Source organism: Brachyhypopomus gauderio, chromosome 7 (genome assembly GCF_052324685.1).
Source record: "Brachyhypopomus gauderio isolate BG-103 chromosome 7, BGAUD_0.2, whole genome shotgun sequence".
Taxonomy (NCBI): domain Eukaryota; kingdom Metazoa; phylum Chordata; class Actinopteri; order Gymnotiformes; family Hypopomidae; genus Brachyhypopomus; species Brachyhypopomus gauderio.
The window spans coordinates 28,609,587-28,630,077 of NC_135217.1; the positions used below are offsets into that span (position 1 = coordinate 28,609,587).

Below are 20,491 nucleotides of genomic sequence, written 5' to 3' on the forward strand. Positions count from 1 at the left end.
TCTACAGCCTCTAGGGCTGAAGTGCCCTTGGGTAAGGCACCTAACCCTGAAGTGCCCTTGGGTAAGGCAGCTAACCCTGAAGTGCCCTTGGGTAAGGCAGCTAACCCTGAATTGCTCCACGGGCGCTGTAGAGGCTGCTCACCGCTCCGGGCACTCATTGACAACTACAAATGATTATAGAATAGAATAGAATGCCTTTATTGTCATTATACACATGTACAATGAGATTGAAAGCTTACCTTTTTCAGTGCAAACATACAGAATATAAAAAGTATCAAAAATTTTTACACTATAGAATAATAAAGATTTTTAAATTTAAATACAATAAAGGTGTGGAGAATTTCCAGTTCTAGTTTAAACACTAAGATTTGCATGTTAAATAGTTAAATAGTAATATTGCACATATTCCACATATTATTGCACTTATTATTATTGCATTTATTATATGGTGAGAGTCTATGGGATTGGAGGTTCAGTTATGGGATCAGTGCATGTGTGAGTTCAGTGTGGTGATTGCTTTGGGGAAGAAACTGTTCTTGAATCGGTTTGTCCTTGTTCTGATGCACCTGTAGCTCTTCCCTGAGGGCAACAAGTCAAACGGATCAAAGCCAGGGTGGATGCTGTCCTCCATTATGTTTTTAGCTTTTTTGAGGCAGCGTGAGGTATAAATGTCCATCAGGGATGGAAGAGGGCAGCCAATTATTTTCTGTGCTGTTTTAACTACTTTCTGGAGTCTCTCTCTGTCTGCCATGGTGCAGCTGCCATACCACACTGTGACGCAGTACGTCAGCAGGCTCTCGATGAAGGCGCGGTAGAACACCAGCAGTAGGTTGGAGTCCAGCTTGTGTTTTCTGAGGACTCTCAGAAAGTGTAGCCTCTGCTGAGCCTTTTTGATGACTGCTGTGGTGTTTCCAGTCTAGGTTGGCAGAGATAAGGACACCAAGGAACCGGAAAGTGTGGACCCTCCACATACTCGCCGTTAATGTATAAAGGGGCTAGGTTGATGTATAAAGGGTCTAGGTTGATGTATAAAGGGGCTAGGTTCGTGCTGTGTTTCCTGAAGTCGACGATTATCTCTTTGGTTTTCTTTGTGTTCAGAGATAAATTATTTTCTGAGCACCAATCTGCCAATTTCAGGATCTCCTGTCTGTAAACTGTCTCATCTCCTTAAGATGAATTGGGGTGCCCAAACTTTTTCAAATGACTGTACCTACAAATGTTTCCCATAAAGCAGCGTCTGAGCATGTATCTCTAAATATGAGAATCCAACAAAAAGCAGTGTATTATAAACCATTTGATCATATGCTCGTGTTTAATTGGCAAGTAGTAAAAAATAGCTTAAATGCACCAATATTCATACAGTGCACATATATACCACACAAAGCCAAGAGAGCCTATACCAAATATCTTTCCACTATACACCATACACATACAGTATAAGACAAAAAGATTTTACACTTATGTAGCGCCCCCCTAGTTAGTAAGTGCCAAACTACACCACCCCTTAATTAGTGCTTTTTTACTTAGAGTAAGGGGAACTCTAAAGAAGGTAGACAAACGTTGGTGATGCAAAAATACAGTCTTTATTGAAGACAATAGACTGTCAGTTTAAATTAAATAAAACAAGAAACAATCTAAGAGGTGTTGACACTACCTGTTTGTGGTTTGGAGACTGAGTAAAGACAGCCAATTGACAATACCACTCGTGAATAATCTCTAAAATTCAGCCACACACTGCAAATGTTTCCAAATCACACTCTAAAGTGAACACAGCACCCGATATGGCTGCCTCTATCTCAGTCTCAACATAGCCACATCTAAATAGTACTGGATCAGAATACTCAAGAGACTCAAGTTAAAAAAAAGGTACATCGACCAATAACTAGACACACAGGTAGTCACACAAGAGTAAGGGTTTTTAAAACAACGGGTCACTTAAATACCCCTGAGCAGCATATCATTAAAAGACCACTTTATGATTTGCTATGGTAGGATCTTTTAGATAAAAGAACACAAAATAAAACAAAACGGTAGAAAACAGCAACTGACACCCACTGAAGCTGTGGCCCTTCATATACACAAAACAGAAAGAAACATTACATTCAGTCAATAAAACATTGACTACGTTCAACATTACGAATATGATTTAAAAAGACGAAACATACCACATTCATCAGGGTTGACCAACTTCACTCATGGACAGGATAGCAGCTTGTCACAGAACACTGGATATACAGAGTGTAATTAAAAAAACCATATGAAACCTCTGGTTTAGGCATACTAAAACATTTTCAGGTGTTTATAAAGCTTTAGAGAATGCACGGTGGCTAATTGTACCTGGTAACCGATCATTCGTAAGTCAGTAGAAGACAGAATGGATGTGGCGTGTCACCAACAGACTAAAATAAACAAAGGAGCTTTACTCCGTATGTCTGAAAGGGTGCGACTAAAGCTCGAGCATGATTACCAAACTCGCATACCTTGTACTCTGTACACACACCGGCTGTTGCTACCTTAATGACCTGCGGCCACTCCACCTGAACACGCCTATCCTCGCGTCCCCACACTAATTAAAACCAAACCATGTTTAGTTGCTTCATCAGTCATCTTGTGCAAAAGTATAATATGCAACTTAATCCTACCTTCGGACTCGCTGTTACAGACACGCTTCTTCTAGACGCCGCCACCTGCATGCACTTTAGCCACCACGCTATCCTCTAGGACCCCACAGGTGTCCCTATATATGCCTACCTGTAAATGGCTCACCCAATGCAGGTGCTACTCTACTCTAGAACGTCATCCTTCATGTGCGCACCAAAACAAAGAAAGCGTCGCCTTGGCTATGCTGGCTACACTTATTTAAATGTTAACCTGTGCAAATATGCATGGTTAATATACATGTCACATAGGGCCACGCCCCCCTCTCTAGCTGTCACTCCGGTACTGTTCAATGTGCCTGTGTTCTCCTCGTCTGTTTATCCCGCCCTGTTTCTATGCTTTCCCTCTGTCTGTCACACCCCTGTCGGTGTTCTCTCCTGCTGTGAGTCCAGTCCGTGTCTTCTGTGTGACCTTGTTTAGATCCGTTCCCCAGTAAGTCCAGTCCATGGCTGTGTTTGAAATAGCCTACTACAGGGTTGCCAACTCTCACGCATTGAGCGTGAGACACACGCATTTGACCGTTTTCACACGCTCTCACGCCACACTTCCGATATCTCACGCCGAAAAAAAATATCCAGTTTATTTACCTCAGATCCACATATATGATTCAATACGTTACTAGTTCGCTAGCTCTGGCGCCATCCACCGGCGATATAACACTGAATCTGTGTCCATCTGTGAATCTGTGTTCGCCCCCCCCCCCCCCCCCCCCCTCCGCTCAACAACTTTCGTTCGCCACCACCCCCCCCCCCCCACCCCCCCCCCCCCCCCGCTCAACAAAATACACTCGCCACCGGCTCCAGGTTAAAATCTCACTCCAAGCGAACGTCAAAAGTTGGCAACCCTGCTACTACATACTACTGGCGTACTGATTGAGCCCCAAATCAGTATGCCCAGGGGCGGACTGGGACAAAAAATTGGCCCTGGCATTTTTGGACCAGACCGGCCCACTCACACTCGATAACGCTTTTCATACTTTTCAGTTTTTTGAATGTGTATACCAACAGTTTACACTCTTCAAAACCATGTACCCTAAGCCATGCCATGAGTTTACAGGAATTAGTGAGAGTGAAATAAAATAATTTTTAAATCATTAAATACTTTCAAAAAGTTTTGTTTATTAACAGTATGAAAATGCATATTGAACCACTCCATCACAGTAATGAATGCAGCATTCATCCAACTGGGTGTGCCTATGTGTTTCAGGGAGGAAGACAAGAGAAAGAAAGAATAGAGATGAAAAATAAAGGATCAGATGCTAACTCTTCCAAGAGTAGTACTCAATAAATTGTGAACTTACCCAGTCAAAAGAATGAATGTATGTTTTTTTTTATCTCAACATAAGGAATTAATTATTGTTGTTTTATCTGAAAAACAGACACACAGCTGCATTGGCATAATACTGGCAAAAAAAATTGTCATTGTAAAAAATAAGATTTTCTTTAATTAGAGCCTACATTTTCTTTAGCCAGCTAGGCTAAATGGCCCCAAACACATCCAGGAGAAAAAGTAGCTAAACCTAGGCTTACAAGTTAAACAATCAATGGCCTAATAACAAAATCAGAAAACTGCCCAGTAACTCAGTTTAATTGAATGGTGGCTTTAAAAATACACCTAGAAATACTGGATTTATGAAGATTTGTGAAGAGGCACACAGCAGCATTGGCATATGGCACAGGCAATAAACAAAATTACCATTTTAAAAAGTGTAATTTCCTTTAATTTCTGTACATTTTCCCTAAACACCTCCATAAAAGCTACCAAACATTTCCCCTTCCTACCAAGCATAGCCTTAGCCTAGCCTACTACTCACCCCACAAATATTAATAGTATAATAATGAAAATAGAATGCTGCCTGCTGAGTGACTTAGTACTGTTTTTGTTGGTGAATGGAGGTTTTAAAAGTGTTCTCACATTTAAGACTATTTAGTTCAGAATGGAAGACATAAAAGTACTAAAATAGGCTTATTTTCTCATTCAGTCAGTGTACACAAAGTCTTATAATAGAGGTAAGGACGTTATTCACTTATTTTACCTTTTGCATTTACAATACAAACTAACTCGGCCATAGAACATTAGCCAAAATGATTTTATTGATGTTTTATCAATTTATCAGATTTGGCAAAGGGTTTGGTTGCTTAACCCTACTCATTTTATAGCTGCTCTGAAAGGAGTCAGGCTTACCGCACGTTCAGTACATGTTTCTGTTCACTGGCCACCGTCACCACTGTCATCAGCCACGGGAGCTGATGAAGGCCCTGCTGTGGCAAACATTTGAGTAATTTTTATACATTTGGCAGCGTTTACTTGAAGTTCAAGCTTCTTTTTTGTCGTAGTTTCTCTGCACCTCCTTTGCGCTTTTTCTCCATCTCAGATACTCACATACGTTATGTTAATCAACGTTAGATTGCACTACGCACCGGCGCATGGAGGAGGGGGTGTTTGATGATATGATTGGTACAGCTCTGTGTCAGTAAAGAAAATAACCAATGGGCTGCATACCAGCGTGTTTAAGGACCGGTAAACTCTCGCGCTGACTTTTTTTTGCCAAATGCATTATGCAGGCAGCAGGAGCATCGCGAAAGGTGTGTTAATGTGATTCGCCAGACAAGTGTCAATCAGCCAGCCTCCATCTGAATCGGCCCACTGATCTACTTGTTTTATGGGCCGGTCAGACCAATATATAAATAGATAAAAAAGTGTCAGGACTGTCGGCCCAAATAGCACGTCGGCCCACCGGGAAAATGCCCGGTATGCCCGATGGCCAGTCCGTCCCTGAGTATGCCGTATGCAGTATGTGACCAAAATGAAAATTTCCAGTACGCGAAACATACCCGGATGACCTACTACTTCCGCAAAATATTCCAGTACGCGAACAGAGCTATCTTCGTGGTGTACTGCATCCCATCATGCAACGCTACGTTCACGTGACCCCGTAGTGTGCTTTGCTTTTGTCGCATACTGGAAACTGTACTGCATACTACTACGAGGACTAGTATGCAGTATCCAGTATATACTGAGTCCAGTATGCAGTATCCAGTATGTAGTAGTCTATTTCGAACACAGCCCAGGTCTTCTGTTGTTCACCTTGTCTTGTCTGTCCCTCCTTCCTTGCTTTCAGCTCAGGTGTTTCTAGTTTGTCTTGATTGGTTTGGTACTTGTACTCCCTGTGTTTCAGTCCCTCTTTGGAAGTCATTGTGGTGGTAATCCTGGTTGTGTGTTTATCTGCCTTGTTCTGAGTTCTTGTGTTTGTTTTATCCTCTGTCTTTTGTTATCTGAGTTATCTTGTCTGGTTGTTAGTTCTTGATTTGTGATAGTTGTATTTTAATTAGTATGCCTCGTTACCCTCGTATCCTCTATGTTAACACTCCAGCTATTAAACCCTGCTATCCTCAGTATTTGTGTCCTCTTAGCTCTCAGTCGTTACAATACCTTTTAAAATGCATTGAATTTATTTCCTTTCTAAGCTTTATGCACACAAAAATGAAACCATATGCACATGTGCTTAAATTAAATATACCCCTGCAAACTCACAATACGATTTCAACTGTACATAATCTATATCTTTTTATCTATACTTTCAGTAACCTCTTTTGCAAACTGGGTTATTAACCCTTACTCTGCCGTTCCACATACTTTAAAGGTGTTATCAGTGATTCATGGACACAATCAATGAGGGATTATCTAATGTTTTTGAATTACAATAATGAATGGTTACTTGAACAAAACATCTACATCAGGGGTAATCAATTAAATCTTTCCGCGGTCCATTTTTGGCAGATAGCTCAGACCTTAGGTCCGGGTCCACGGTGGCGAACGAAAGTTGTTGAGCGGGGGGGGGGGGGGGGGGGGGGGTGAACGTAACACTCAAATGGGTGGTGAATGTTACACTCGTCTGAAAATAAATTCTCCGGTTTAAAATATAGTCTCCCGTTAAAAATTTTTTGGCATTTGGGTCCGTATCCAGTTAATCAGGAATGTGATTGGGTCCGGACAGGACGGTGTTCAGGTCCGGATCCGGACCGCGGTCCGCCATTTGGTGATACCTGATCTACATGGATTTGGCAAGGGTGTATCAAATATTGCCTAAAATGGAATACATAACCTGGAGGAGCCGTTATGGCCAGTTGACACCTCTGTGAATCACCCCCAGACCATGCCCAAAATACAGGTTTTATTTTGAGAAGGGAGAGCCAGTGACACATAAAAACACTGGCTGTATAGTTTAATCACACATTTGTACTGTATCTTCTTCTGCCATGTTAAGATGTGGAGCAGGTTGTCCATCACTTGTCCAGGTCAGTCATGGCCTGGTGGTAGGGAACTGGTCTTGTGACCGGAGGGTCGTGGGTTCAATTCTCAGACCTGAGGCCATGACTGAGGTGCCCTTGAGCAAGGCACCTAACCCCAACTGCTCCCCGGGCACCAGCTAGGGCTGCCCACCGCTCTGGGCACATGTGATCCACAGCCCCCTAGTAATCACTAGTGTGTGTGTGTGTGTGTGTGTGTGTGTGTGTGTGTGTGTTCTAACTGCACAGATGGGTTAAAAGCGGAGGACAAATTTTGATTGGGGTGTATAAATCACAATTGACAAAATATGGCACATTTACATTTTTTTTATTTACACCCCTGCAGGAGATGCTCCATGTGCTGGTTGACGAAAGAAAAGCCAGCAAACGCACTCTGGTCCGTTAAGCCAATCAAGCCTTTCTCACACATGGACAGGCGGTCGTTTAATAACTCCTGCTCGCAGTTGCCACCGTCATTGGATGATTTCTGTGGTTGGAGGAGAATGGAAGCAAATCACATGATGAACAGAGGCTGCTTTTCAGTATCTGTATTTTTCCAATTTGCTCTATGAGCATACAGTATGAAAAGTAAAAAAAACAGGAATGAGAGATGACTGTAAGAAATGGAAAGAGATGGAAAGAAAGCTCATACCACTGGCACGTAAGGGGGTTGGATCTCTCTCCTCTCCAGAGCAGACCAGTCGACGATCTCAAAGAATGAGTGACCTCGGATATTAGGCACAACACCCAGTCTATAAGAAGGGTCTTGCTCAAACAGCTTTGTTCATGGAAGAAAACCAAAAGCAAGAATATTATTCATAATAGAAATATCTCAGTGTGTCTATTCATGTCTTGGTTGTGAAGTATTATTATTATTATTATTATTATTATTATTATTATTATTATTATTATTATTATTATTATTAATGTGTCATCAGGTGTGGTTTTGTGCATGCTTACTCGTTCTAGCATGTCTCTGGTATCCAGAGTGATCCAGTCAGGGAAGTCAGGTATGTCCATAATGATGGAATCAAAAATATCATCTATCTCTTCACCATCGAATGGAGGCTTACCAATCAGCATCCCATATAGGAGCACACCAAATGACCACCAATCCACAGAGAATGAATACCGCTCACCCAGAATGATCTACACACACACACACACACATGCACACACATTCACATTCAGGGCATACTGAATTACATTGACATTGTTACAGGTGAGAACATTCAATGTCAAATTCATTTGATGCCATCTCATACCTCAGGGGCCATGTAGTATGGTGTCCCACAGAATGTTTTGCCAAGATTGTCTCCAAAAACATTCTCTTTGCACATGCCAAAATCCGCAATTTTTATGTGACCTTCTCCATCCAGCATCACATTGTCCAACTTGAGATCCCTAATGCAGGAGAGAAATACAAAAATGTGGCAAAAATGTGGTTCAGTAGACAAGAACAGTAAAGGTGAAAATACAGAATGTCCATGTAGATTTGTTTGTGTGTTACCTGTGGATGATGCCCTTTCCATGAAGGAACTGGAGTCCGCACACAATTTCAGCTGCATAGAATCTGGAAGAAAGAAACAAACCAGGAGCCATCAGACCGGACTATAATTACACACACCTACGTTTATATTTATATAAGACATACAAAAAAACATCATTGTGTGTGTGTGTGTGTGTGTGTGTGTGTGTGTGTGTGTGTGTGTGTGTGTGTGTGTGTGTGTGTGTGTGTGTGTGTGTTGCCTCACGTGGTTGTGTAGAGGTCAAAGCTTCCTGTTTCCCGTATGTGGAACATCAGGTCACCTCCGGTCAGGTACTCCATGACAAAGAACAAGTGCTCCTAACATGCAGACAATGCCATAAACACTTTGGTATGAGTACAAGCAGAATTACTGACTCAACAATCATTTAAATACCACAGTGATTCCATGAAGTATAAGGTACAGTAAACAGTTGTGACAATGCCTGGTGTGGTTAATTACTGCCTATACAAAAGAGTCCTGCTGGACACCCCATTACTGTTGACTGAGAGGTGGAGCAACTGTATAATGTAACCGTTAATTTGTTCTTTACTACCTCGGTCTGAAAGGTGGAGTAAAGGTGGGTGAGGAAGGGACAGTCCCATGCCAGAGCTAGCACCCGCTTCTCCACCATGGTGAACTCTACGTTATTATTCATCACGTCCTTCCTCAAGGCTTTCACAGCAAACAAATCCTTGCTGCCCTTTAGTTCAGCCAGAAAAACCTGAGCAGGGACCAAGGGAGAAAAATAGACAAACAGACCAGAGTGAAAAAATAAAACACACATACACACACATCCATGAAATATGAAGATTTGATGGAATAGAGTTTGTTTGGTCTATTCTTGTGGAGATAGTATTTAACAATAGAAGGGCAAAAGGACAGACATGTAAAAATGATAAGTGAATAGTCAGGAGAAGTGAAGAGAGACACAGAGTCAGTGTGTGTGTGTGGAGGACGTGGGAGCAGCGTGACGGGGAAGACTCTACCTTGCCATAGCTTCCCTGGCCCAGTACACTGTGAAAGGTGAAGTGCTCCACAGTGATGTGTGTCTGGTGGCTGATCCTGGACAGGGGGCGAGGACTCGAACCCTCACACAGTCGACCACATGGAGATGCATCTACAGAGATGTACAGTACATTTTTACACATCCAGACATCTAGCTAACTTGGGTGAATACCTCAGCCAGTAGTTTCTGGCTGATGCCACACAGATTAGCCACTTTAGTTTGGCACTTGGTCTAACCCAAGTTCAAGTGCATATAGCTTTTTTTTTTTTGTAATAAATATTTTCTATCATTGGGTGAATTACAAAGGCAGCCCTGCTCTTCCCTACAGGGATGCATGTGACACCATATGCCCTGTGGCAAGAGACGCCAAAAGTAACGCAAAGCGTAAGCTCAGAGGGGATAGAGCTTTTTCCATTGCTGCTCCTAGATTATGGAACAACCTACCACTGCATGTTAGACAAGACCCTTCACTGCCCATTTTAAAAACAAGTCTTAAAACCCACTTTAATTCATTGGCTTTAAACACAGCATGAGACTTTGTATATTTTTAGTTTTTACTGCTTTAGTTTAATTCTTTGATTTGTTCTATTGATTCCTTTTACCGCTTTAGTTAATATTGTTTTATCATTATTTGTTTTATGTCTAATGTTCTATTCTTATGTACAGCACTTTGTTTCGGCTGCCGTTCTTAAAGTGCTCTATAAATAAAGTTGAGTTGAGTTGAGTTATATGAAAATAACTATTGAACATGTTGATATCAGCAAATTACAATATGTTATCAACTTGAGATTCACCTAGAGATGGGTTGTAGGAGTCCTCAGTCTCATCCAGGAGAACGTGGAGCAGCTCCTTCCAGGCATCGTCCAGAGCACTTGTGTTCAACGAGACCTCAGTCTCGTCCAGGAGAACCTGGAGCAGCTCCTTCCAGGCATTGTCCAGAGCACTTGTGTTCAACGAGACCTCAGTCTCGTCCAGGAGAACCTGGAGCAGCTCCTTCCAGGCATCGTCCAGAACACTTATGTTCAAAGAGACCTCAATCTCGTCCAGGAGAACGTGGCACAGCTTCTCCCAGGCCTCATCCAGAACACTGTTATTCAACGGTGCTACTGCAAAAAAGATTTTTTCAAGAAGCCATAATTAAATATTACATGAAATTAACAGGTGAATGTTTTTCATCTGAATTGTGTTAATGTGTGCTTGTTTGATATGAATAGCTACTGAACACGTTGATGTCAGCAAATTATGAAATATGGTATCAAATTGATATTCTGTATGAATGTGTCTTGGTCACCTAGAGATGGGTTATAGGAGTCCTCAGTCTCGTCCAGGAGAACGAGAAGCAGCTCCTCACAGGCCTCATCCAGAATACTGTCATTCAAAGGTGCTACTGCAAAAATGATTTTTTCAACAAGTCCTAAGTACACGTTACAATGTAATAACAGGTCAATGTTTTTTTAGCTGAACTGTGTTAATATAAGCATTAGGTAAGCAGTAGATATATGCGACATATAGCCCGGTGCGGGTTATACAACATTTTCCATTTAAAAAGACTTGGTAGGTGCGGCTTATATTGAGGTGCGCTCTATAGTCCAGAAAATACGGTATACACAACCCATTAAAAAATCCCTTCAAATACTTTTTCTAATCAATAAATATACAAAGCCAAGAAGAAAGACACAAATGTAATAGAATCGTTATTATTTGATTTATATTGAGACTATCACTATTTGTGGACCTGGGTTTGTTGGTATGTTGCCATAGCAACACCACTGACTTCATAAAAATTAACCTGTCAAATTATCAGGTTTTTTTTTTCTATTTTTCACTTATTGGTTTTACCAATAAACACCAAATTCAGCTGTGTTAAAAGAACAAAATAAGCCCCAATATATGACCCCAAAATAAATTGTCACTATTGTACTCATTTACTCACTGAGGCCATGGGTGTTTTCGGTCTCCTGTATTGGTTCTGTTCCTCCGTATATCTCCTCTGTGTCTGTGTCATCCAAATCTTGGGTGCTGATGCACCAGCACCAGAGACAACACCTTGTAATATCTTCCCACTTCATTGTCTTTATGTGGACTGATATGGAATTATACTGTACATGCAATTTTATATATACCCTCATTTGTTGTGCCGTCGTTATGACGACAGAGCAGGTATTATGACGTCATGTGGAATTATGGGAATATATATTTTTTATTCGCTCTGTGCACGTGACGCTTCCGCATGCCCATATACTGGCAGTATCATTTCCGGTTATCTCGGGCTCGACTACAGAGACACGTCAACAATGACGTTTTACACGCGCTGTTTGCAGGACCTCCCTCGGGTGACGGTCAACGATGTTCATCGGATCGTCAAGACACACATGCCGCGGCTTCTTCGAGCGAGAAAGAGAAAGATTTCAAGATGTACATATCTAGTTATATTGACAACTACGAAGGTGAGTGTTCCGTGTTAGCGCTAGCACACAGCTAAACGTAAATCAGTTAGCGTTAGCATTGTGTGTGTGTGTGTGTGTGTGTGTGTGTGTGTGTGTGTGTGTGTGTGTGTGTGTGTGTGTGTGTGTGTGTGTGTGTGTGTGCGTGCGTGTGTGTATGTGTGTGTGCGTGCGCGCGTGTGTGTGTGTGTGTGTGTGTGTGTGTGTGTGTGTTAGCTAGCTGGTCGTGTCTGAACACTAAACTTCGTAAGAGCTTAAACTCAAGATCAACACAAACCCGGCGGATCCCTGTGTTTAGCCCGGCCATGACTGGGTTAAACAGCGGAATCTGTGTTTGTAAACAAAGCGCAACTCGACGGTGTTCGCCGACGCGTGTTTGTTTACAAAACAACGAATATTGTGCTTTGTTTACAAACACGGAATCCGCGCCGGAGACTGCTGTTTAACCTGTCTCAGGACTGAGTTATCTCACTTCACTATTAAACACATACTGTGATTAAGTCTATTCTTTTATTTGCATTTTAGTGTGGAACAAAGATCAGGTGACAGGAGAGATGTGTGTGAGGGCGACCTGTTTTAGGTCCATGAAGAAGTCGGAGAAGCCACACAGCTCGAGTGTAGGGTGACAGTGCTTTAGAAGATAGATGCTATGAATGTTGTTTTTAGATTTATGTTTATGGGGATTAAAAACATTTTGTTGGTGAAAAGTAAGTAGTGGAGTAATGTTTTGAGTAATGTTACCTGGCAATGTGAGTATGACTTAATGTCAGGAAAAGTGAATGTTAAAAGGCAAAACCCCCAGAAACTGTATTTGTTCAGATGTTTCCTGATTTACTTTATTGTAAATACTATTGAAGCTGGTAAATTGTTTATGTCAAATGAGGGCCACATTAGGCAACACTGTAGACTATTAGTGACAGTGTATTCTAATTATATAGCCTTTCCTGGCGGATTTTATTTTGTAAACAGTTTTTTTTAAATTAAATTGCACTTGATACTGTTTCTCATTGTATTTGCTACATTTTGTATTTTTGCAGATTTCATTAGATGATTCGAGACCTGCTCATGTGTTGCTGGGACAACTTTGTGCAATCATGTGGTGGCATTGCTTTATCAAACTGCACATTATTCACAACTAAGAGTTCCTGCTGTTCCTCCTGTCCTGAGCTGCACAGAGAGTGAGCAGCAATGGCACAAGCCAAGAACTTTGGTAAGTAATAATATTCTAAACTTTGTACATTTGTGTAAAAATGTAGGGTGCTATGAAAAATGTCAATAAACACAGAATACAGTCATATTGTCACGTAGGGCTACGCCTCCTCTCGTAGCTGTCACTCTGGGTTCCCTCATGTCTGTATTCCCTGCCTGTTTATCCCGCCCTGCTCGTTGTCTCTGTGATTTCCCATTGTTTGCCACGCCCCTGTTATCATTGTTCGCACCTGGTCCTTGTCTAGTCCTGTGTATAAAAGTCCCTGTGTCTCCCATGTCCGTATTGGTCTTTTTGTTCAAACCTGTGCCTAGTCATTCCAGCTGTTCGTAAGTTTGCGCCTTTGTGTTATCCGTCTCCCGTGTGTTTTGCCTTTTGTTCCTTAGTTAGTCTGTCTGGTTGTTATCTGTACCCGTTGTCATGCCTGTGTATATTTCATGTATGGACTGCCTTCCCGATCTGACCTGCGCCCGTTATTTCGACTCTGTCAATGGAATTTCCTTTAATAAATCTCGCTCTCCTCAGCGTTTGTGTCCGCCTCCCTGTTCTGCCCAGCGCAGGTCGTTACACATATACTACTTATTTTAAATTACAAAGACATCATTTCAGATATTAAGACTGCAAAATGTAATTGATTTAAAAAATAAAAAGCACATATACCACTGCGCTGCTGACAGTGATCCACCACCCATATAATATCTGCTCAGGGGTGGTCTGGGCCATAAATGAGTGAAGACAATCAATCTATGCAGAGAAATTGAATGATCTTTAGTTGTTGAACTACTAAGCTGGCCTGAAAAGAATTGTGCCAACTAAAGTGGCCAATAATTATACCTACTCACCATAACGGAAGTACTGTTTTGCATAAACAAACTTTAGTATGCATCATTACAGTAACATACAAATGAATATAAAATACCACAGTATAGATTGAGTTATTCAACCATGCACATTAGCAGTATGAGTATAAATAAATAGTGATCTCTGTAGATATATCTCTGATCATTAGGATCCTCTGCTCTGTAAGTTATGTTGACTGCTCTTACCTAGAAGCAAAGCAGGGCACACTGCAGCTGAAGCGTCATCATAACTACTACTGGCAGATCCAGGGGCAGATGCTCATCACAGGAATGGACTGGTGTGACTTTGTTGTTTTTGCTGAGGAGGACATGTTGGTGCAGCGCATATTGAAAGATGCACAGGTAATTAACACCATTAAACAAAAGGTGGACCATTTCTTTTTTCACCTATACATGCCCAGATGTCTATAAACTCAGTTTGTATGTTTGTATATATTGTTGTATTTGTTTAAAATGTTCTTATAACCCTGATAAGGATCTGTAGAATAGAAAAACATTTGAATGTCATTGGCACAGTTCTGATATTTAAAAAAACAACTCAATAGACAAATCACAAGCACTTTGTTTCAAAATAAAATTATTTATTTTCCTTCACTTTGTCATTGTTTTACATTTCGTCAAGCTTAAGTACAAACAAGTGAAACATTTATATTAAATATTAAACATTAAAAGTGAAGCCCATTAGATGTGAAGTAACTATTTACAAAAAGTAAGTGGTCATAGTTCAAACTGCAGGAAGTGTACATGAAAAGTAAACACATGGATAACATGCATATGCACCCTTAAATATTTATCACAGATTTGCAACATTGGTCCTGGGGGCTATTCCACGAAGCGAGCTTATGAAAGCGGCGCTTATTAGAGTGAGCCTCGCTTGAGTTAGCCAAACAGTTCACTTCCGTCTAGTTCCGTTCCACTAACGAAATCCAGACTCAACCTGTCCCCGCTAATTCAAGCCCGGCTTTTGTAATCTGCGATCATGCGCGTGCACACAGTATTTACACAGCCTCACTAATCGATATTCGAAAAGGCAAGAAAATGTCGAAAGAGCTGAAAGAACGAGCAGCTTTTTTTTCTTCTGCTGAACAGGAGCTACTCATACGTCTTTATGAGGAATATAAAGACGTTATTATGAAGAAAGGCAACATGTCCTGTATTAATAAAGCCAGAGAAGCTGCCTGGCACAATATTGCAGACACATTAAATGCGTGAGCATATAATTTAATCCATTCATTGGCATTTTAAAAGTGTTATAGTAAATTAATAATGTTAATAATTTCCTGATGTAGAAGTAACATGAGCGGGGTTAGGAGAACGTGGCAACTGTATAAAATATTTTAGCAACCAGAAAGAAAACTGCTACTGCTGCTGCTGCTGGTGGGCCTCCTGTAGCAGCCCTCACTCCTGCAGAAGACCTTGCTTTAGAGCAAAACAGCGGACGCCCCATCATTGTGGGAATCGAAGGAGGAACATCATCTGATCCTGTCTGTCCTCATGATACACAGCCTTATGTTAAAGGTAGGTTCAGTTGTTTCTCAGATTTTACATTTTTGTTCTTTGTTTCTTCTGTCCACAGGCTCAGCAAGACAATTAATACATTTCTCTTTCCAAAAAAAACGCCTCTTGTTTTATGTTAATAGTGTTAATGAACAAATGCAAACAAAATATTCCCTTAACTAAAGTAAGTGTTTGCATACATGTCCCTCACAGCTCTACCATCCATGTGGTCTGCAATTAAAATGTCGTCTTCCCATTGCTCCAACTGCACTCTTGGCATTTCTTCTTTTTGCAGTATTGCCACATTGTGCAAAACTGCACAGGCTGCTTTAATGTCACAGGCTCTCTCAGGAGTCACTCTGAGATGGTGCAAGCAGTTAAATCTGCTCTTTAACTGTCCAAATGCCATCTCAATGCATGCCCTTGTCTTTGAATGTGCATGATTGAACCTCCTCTCTGCATCTGTTGTAGGGTCTGCATATGGGGTAAGAAGAAAAGGTTGGCAGGGGTAACCCCTATCCCCAAGCAGTAAGCCAGGAAAAGCACCTACGATTATAAGGAGTAGAGTTAAACACTGAGGCCAAATCTGCACTATTTTGTGTGGTTGGAGTATTCTTACCTTAGCAAACCTCTGTGCCAGTGAGGAGGCACGAAATATCCTGGAATCGTGCACCGAGCCGGGCCATTTTACCTCAATGTTGGAGAATAGAAATTGGCTGGTGCAAACCATCTAGAACAATGGCAAAAGTGACAAAGGGTGAAAGTTATTCAAACCCATGAACTGACATGCTTTACAATTTCTGTTGGGTAGGCAAAACTTGCATGTACCTGTACATTGATGCTGTGAAATAATTTTTTGGTTCACATAGTCTGCCTCCATGGGTACAGATGGAGCCTTTATCCAGATGTGAGTACAGTCTATAGCACCAATGACATTTGGAAATCCTAGACAATTCAATGCGTTTTGAATTGAAGGAATTTTAGCATGAAATAGTTGATTAAGATGAATACAAAGCACTTTGGTAAGTGCTCTGGATAAGAGCGTCTGTTAAAGTCATATAAATTTAACTCCAAGTTACTGATCAAACCAACACTACTTCTCATGAATACATGCCAGCTGTTCTGAAAAGGATGGGAAGGATGCCTCTGTGACCAGGGAATTTAATGAATATATTAAGGAAGCGCTTAAGCGCAAGGTAAACCTTTCGAATTTCGCTGCAGAACGTTGCCTTACTAAGATGTTATGCATCCCCAAAGCTGTACAGAAATGCACGACTGGCAAAGAAGCACAAAGCGATACAGACTGTTTGGGGTTTGGTAAGAGCTTTACTACGTCTAGTGGTCTTCTCAATATATGGCCCCGGTAATTTACAAAGATATATAATACTGTGTCTTCTGAACCTGTAGCATCGGCGCAGATGGAAATTCTGAAGTGAGGGGGACCAAGCTGTACAATATATGCGTTTATGCTTGTAGATGCTAGATTTCGGATGGGGTCAATATAAATCTGGAGGGGACATGTCCCCCCCGTCCCCAGTGCCATCTGCGCCCCTGACCTGTAGTGCTCAAATAAGTAGTCATCTGGAAAGCCCAGTGGATCTGTCCTGTCCTGGAATGACCTTGGAGCTGATAGCATGAATGCTCTGTGCACTATACACACTCCCTCATCTACTGGATTCTCTACAAATGGGCATGCCATGGTCAATCAGCCTTCAGCCTTCACTGTTAGCTGCTCTTTTTATAGCTTACATTTTGGATTATTTGTATCACCTGTATGAAAATCTTGGTAAGGTATTTGTCTGTATCCATTTCCTTTTTGCACCATTAAGTTAACCACACATTTACATTATTTATACTGAACATATGTAAATTGCAAAGTGATATGATTTGCTTGTAATTTGAACACAAAAGAGGAAGTATGGGGATAAATATATACCTAAAAGTATCTTCACCTAAATTACTCAGTATTAATAATTATTAATACTCAGGTACAAAGAATTGTATTTTTTGTGATATAGAGTTTATGCTAATGTATGTTTCTGCACCATAACTGCGATTAGACACTGTATTCCATTTTACACTGACCTGAATTTGTGAAGATTAAACCAATACATTAAAATGTGCAGAAACCTCACTGAATAACATTGAATATGTACTCTTAAGATCGAAATATAAATTGCATTTTGAAATATAATTATTAAATTTTGATAATAATAACCTGCAATCATTCCAAACTAATAATTACAGTACTCAATTAAATGTATAAAGATGTTATAATATATGCTACATCCACAGCCATTTAATGGATAGAACTGCAGCGGAACCTTGTTCCTCAATTCAGTTTCCCGGATGGCGAGACTGACATCACGCTGCTCAGCCAATAGAAGCGGTCCGGCTAAGCTAAGCCTCAACTCTAGCCTGGTACGGAGCAGGTTAGTTCAAACGTATATGTTGCTGTAGTAACTGAGCGAGGCTCAAGTCTAGCCTCTTTTGTGGAACCGAATTTGAGCAAAATGAGCCAGGCTTGTCTTTAAAAGCCCGGCTTACTGAGTTAGCTCGCTTCGTGGAATACCCCCCTGGAGTACCATTGCCCTGCTGTTTTTCCTTATTTAGTAAACCTACCTCAAATCATGAAAGCCTTAATTGCAGCAGGGAAACATCAGGAGAAATTCTGTAACATTTCTAAAATAATAACAAAAAGCCCTGTACATGAATGTAAAAAGTATTCTTGGGAAAGAGCAAATGTTATATATTCTGTACTCATACAGACCTTTCCACCATCCGAGGCCCATTTCTTGACAAGAGGACCATTCTGGTAGCTGGAGAGAAGACATGCCACAGTAAACAATTTGATTGATACTTCCTGTGATGGAGAGTGGTATTACAGTGTCAAATAGTTTGTTTTCTTTAATTCGTCTAATCATCCTCTCCACATGTACCCTTAGACGTGCAATATGCTGGGTCTCTCTCACATCATCTTCCAGCATCTGTGTTCTCTTGTGCAGGAAAGCAGGCCTGTGTACTTTACAAGGAACCAGGTCATCAACAAGGAATCCCTTGTCTACCATAATGGCCATGTGAGGTGTCAGTAGAGATGTGATGCCTGACTGCCTGAAGATTTCCTTGTCACTGATGGACCCCTGGTAAAGTGCTGATACAAATGTCACAGCTCCATGTGGTGCCATCCCCAACATACCTTTGAAAGTGCAGTGGGACTTGTATGTTGAAAATACTTCACTTTGCAGCAGTAAAGATGATGGAGTCTGGCAGCGAAGCTCTGTGCAGTCAATCACTACCTGTGTGTCTGGGTACCTTGAGAACTCCTTGGGCAGGTGAGTCTTGATGACTTCGGGTGGCATCCAGATACACATGGATCCCAGCAGGGTGTAAAGGCCTGTAAAGGGTGTAAAGAAGTTGGCCCACGTAATGATGATCCGGCTCACAGTGGTGCGGTGAATAAAAAATCTGTGCCCAAGATCCCTCTGTTTTAGGCCAACCGACAAGTACATCAGAAAGAGGAACAGCTCTTCAATTGGTGTTAGCTTCTGGATTGGGCAAAAACAAAGAGAAAACATACACAAATTATATTTTTAAAAGATTAAAATAATATACACAGTCCGGTCACATTATAAACAGCCCTTGTAACCGTACTCTTTGTGGATGTTTTCAGTTAATTAGGTTATATAGGATCAGATCATATAGCACTTTGTAGTTATACAATAATCAGACTGTAATCTCAATGTGACCTCAATGTGACAGACTCCCCCACCAAGGGCACTACCCGTCCCGGGGTGCCAACAGGACCCGGTGCCCCGAACCCACATCGGGAGCGGGAACATGTGCATGTGTTTCCCTACTCCAGTTCTCAACACACCTCTACCATATTGTTCTTACTGATAAACATTGTAAGCGTGTGTTAAGAGCTGGGTGAGGGAGAAAAAACATGAACTGTCAACATGGATAGCAAGGGTGAAATACCTGATTTAAGAAAATGCAAATATTTGTTACTACCAAAATAACGACATGAACTGAATTTTAGCCAGTCTTTTCAACATCCAAATAGTGCATTGAATACACCAGGGATATATTTTAGGATTCAAGCAACTGCTGCACGTTCGCCTGCTAAACTTAAAGTACATTAACTGCCTGTAAATAAAACGTATTTTGTATTCTACTTAGTGCACTACACAATGAGTGGGGAGCTATTTGTGTCATGATCTAATCAAACACAGCTACACGGTTACGCGGTTATGTCTTGTGATTATCCGTCTCACCTGTGGCTCGTCTCGTCATCACTTGGGGTTTATGGGGTCTGTCTATTTAATGTACGTTCGCGCAGTGTCCTGTGCTCGTCGTTGTCTGAGTCATACGTTTTCTGTGAGTAGCTGTGTGTTTTACGTGCGCCATCTGCGCAATATATGTACTCATATTAAAGTGACTCTGAGTGCACGGACAGCGAGCTATGTACGGAGGACGAGGGTAGTTCGCCACCCACTGAGCGTTCTGCCGGGACCGTCAAGGGGAGTAACAGCCTGGGGGTGAGCGCTCCCCCTTACCGCTCCGAGGGGAGCGCGATGGACGGCTCCCGGGGTGGGAGCCCAGCCACGCCCATGAGCTGGAGCCTGGGCAGTGAGGAGGAAGAGGAGATAGAGGTTACAGACAGCGCTCCCACTGCCAGGTTAGGAAGGCTCACACCCGGTGGAGGGTTCGCGCTGCACCCGGTGGAGGGTTTGCGGCGAGGGCAGGAGGAGGACCGCCCACCGCAGCGCCTGCAGCTCCCGCTCCCGACGTAAAACACACAGCTACTCACAGAAAACGTATGACTCAGACAACGACGAGCACAGGACACTGCGCGAACGTACATTAAATAGACAGACCCCATAAACCCCAAGTGATGACGAGACGAGCCACAGGTGAGACGGATAATCACAAGACATAACCGCGTAACCGTGTAGCTGTGTTTGATTAGATCATGACCCAAATAGCTCCCCACTCATTGTG

The 20,491-nt window shown here is 41.8% G+C and overlaps 2 protein-coding genes and 1 long non-coding RNA gene across 24 annotated transcripts in view; all 3 read right to left on the bottom strand.

Annotated features, from left to right (window-relative positions):
- Positions 1-1,567: 1,567 nt before the first annotated feature.
- Positions 1,568-2,782, bottom strand: LOC143518279 (uncharacterized). 3 transcript variants are annotated; one of them, XR_013132137.1, is made up of 3 exons: positions 2,338-2,782; positions 2,166-2,225; positions 1,568-2,068 (listed from the first exon to the last, which is right to left on the bottom strand). It is a non-coding gene; the product is annotated as an uncharacterized LOC143518279 (long non-coding RNA). The 3 variants fall into 3 exon arrangements; XR_013132138.1 differs by having other exon boundaries at positions 2,166-2,566; positions 2,643-2,695; XR_013132136.1 differs by having other exon boundaries at positions 2,166-2,782.
- A 4,483-nt stretch (positions 2,783-7,265) lies between these two features.
- On the bottom strand, positions 7,266-11,711 carry LOC143519514 (protein kinase C delta type-like). Of its 2 annotated transcripts, none has more exons than XM_077013035.1 (11): positions 11,416-11,711; positions 10,774-10,866; positions 10,277-10,588; positions 9,463-9,593; positions 9,030-9,197; positions 8,702-8,793; positions 8,458-8,520; positions 8,213-8,351; positions 7,908-8,096; positions 7,600-7,725; positions 7,266-7,434 (listed from the first exon to the last, which is right to left on the bottom strand). In XM_077013035.1, the coding sequence occupies exons 1-11, from the start codon at positions 11,609-11,611 to the stop codon at positions 7,276-7,278; spliced, it is 1,668 nt and encodes a 555-aa protein (XP_076869150.1). In that variant the 5' UTR covers positions 11,612-11,711; the 3' UTR covers positions 7,266-7,275. The 2 variants fall into 2 exon arrangements, with proteins under 2 accessions (XP_076869150.1, XP_076869148.1); XM_077013033.1 differs by having other exon boundaries at positions 10,774-10,869; positions 11,416-11,709.
- Positions 11,712-14,540: 2,829 nt separating this feature from the next.
- The window catches only part of LOC143519515 (uncharacterized), a 29,843-nt gene continuing 23,892 nt past the window's right edge, over positions 14,541-20,491 (bottom strand). For 2 of the 19 annotated variants that reach the window (XR_013132452.1, XR_013132451.1), the window contains 3 exons: positions 18,998-19,035; positions 16,110-18,884; positions 14,542-16,036 (listed from right to left, as the gene is read on the bottom strand). Coding sequence is in view for 13 of the 19 variants with exons in the window: in XM_077013040.1 (XP_076869155.1) it covers positions 18,130-19,035 (906 nt within the window). In the remaining 6 variants the exon portion in view is untranslated. Of the gene's footprint in view, positions 16,037-16,109; positions 19,036-20,491 lie in introns of all 19 variants that reach the window. The other 17 variants (XM_077013037.1, XM_077013036.1, XM_077013049.1 and 14 more) reach the window with 16 other exon arrangements.

Excerpts from the sequence above, each read along its gene's own strand:
- LOC143519514 (XM_077013033.1), bottom strand. The coding sequence starts at position 11,611 with ATGAGGGTATATATAAAATTGCATGTACAGTATAATTCCATATCAGTC. Across the intron at positions 8,794-9,029 it reads ACTCCACCTTTCAGACCGAG|GAGCACTTGTTCTTTGTCAT; the intron begins GTAGTAAAGAAC and ends TCTGCATGTTAG. Across the intron at positions 8,097-8,212 it reads CATACTACATGGCCCCTGAG|ATCATTCTGGGTGAGCGGTA; the intron begins GTATGAGATGGC and ends GTGTGTGTGTAG.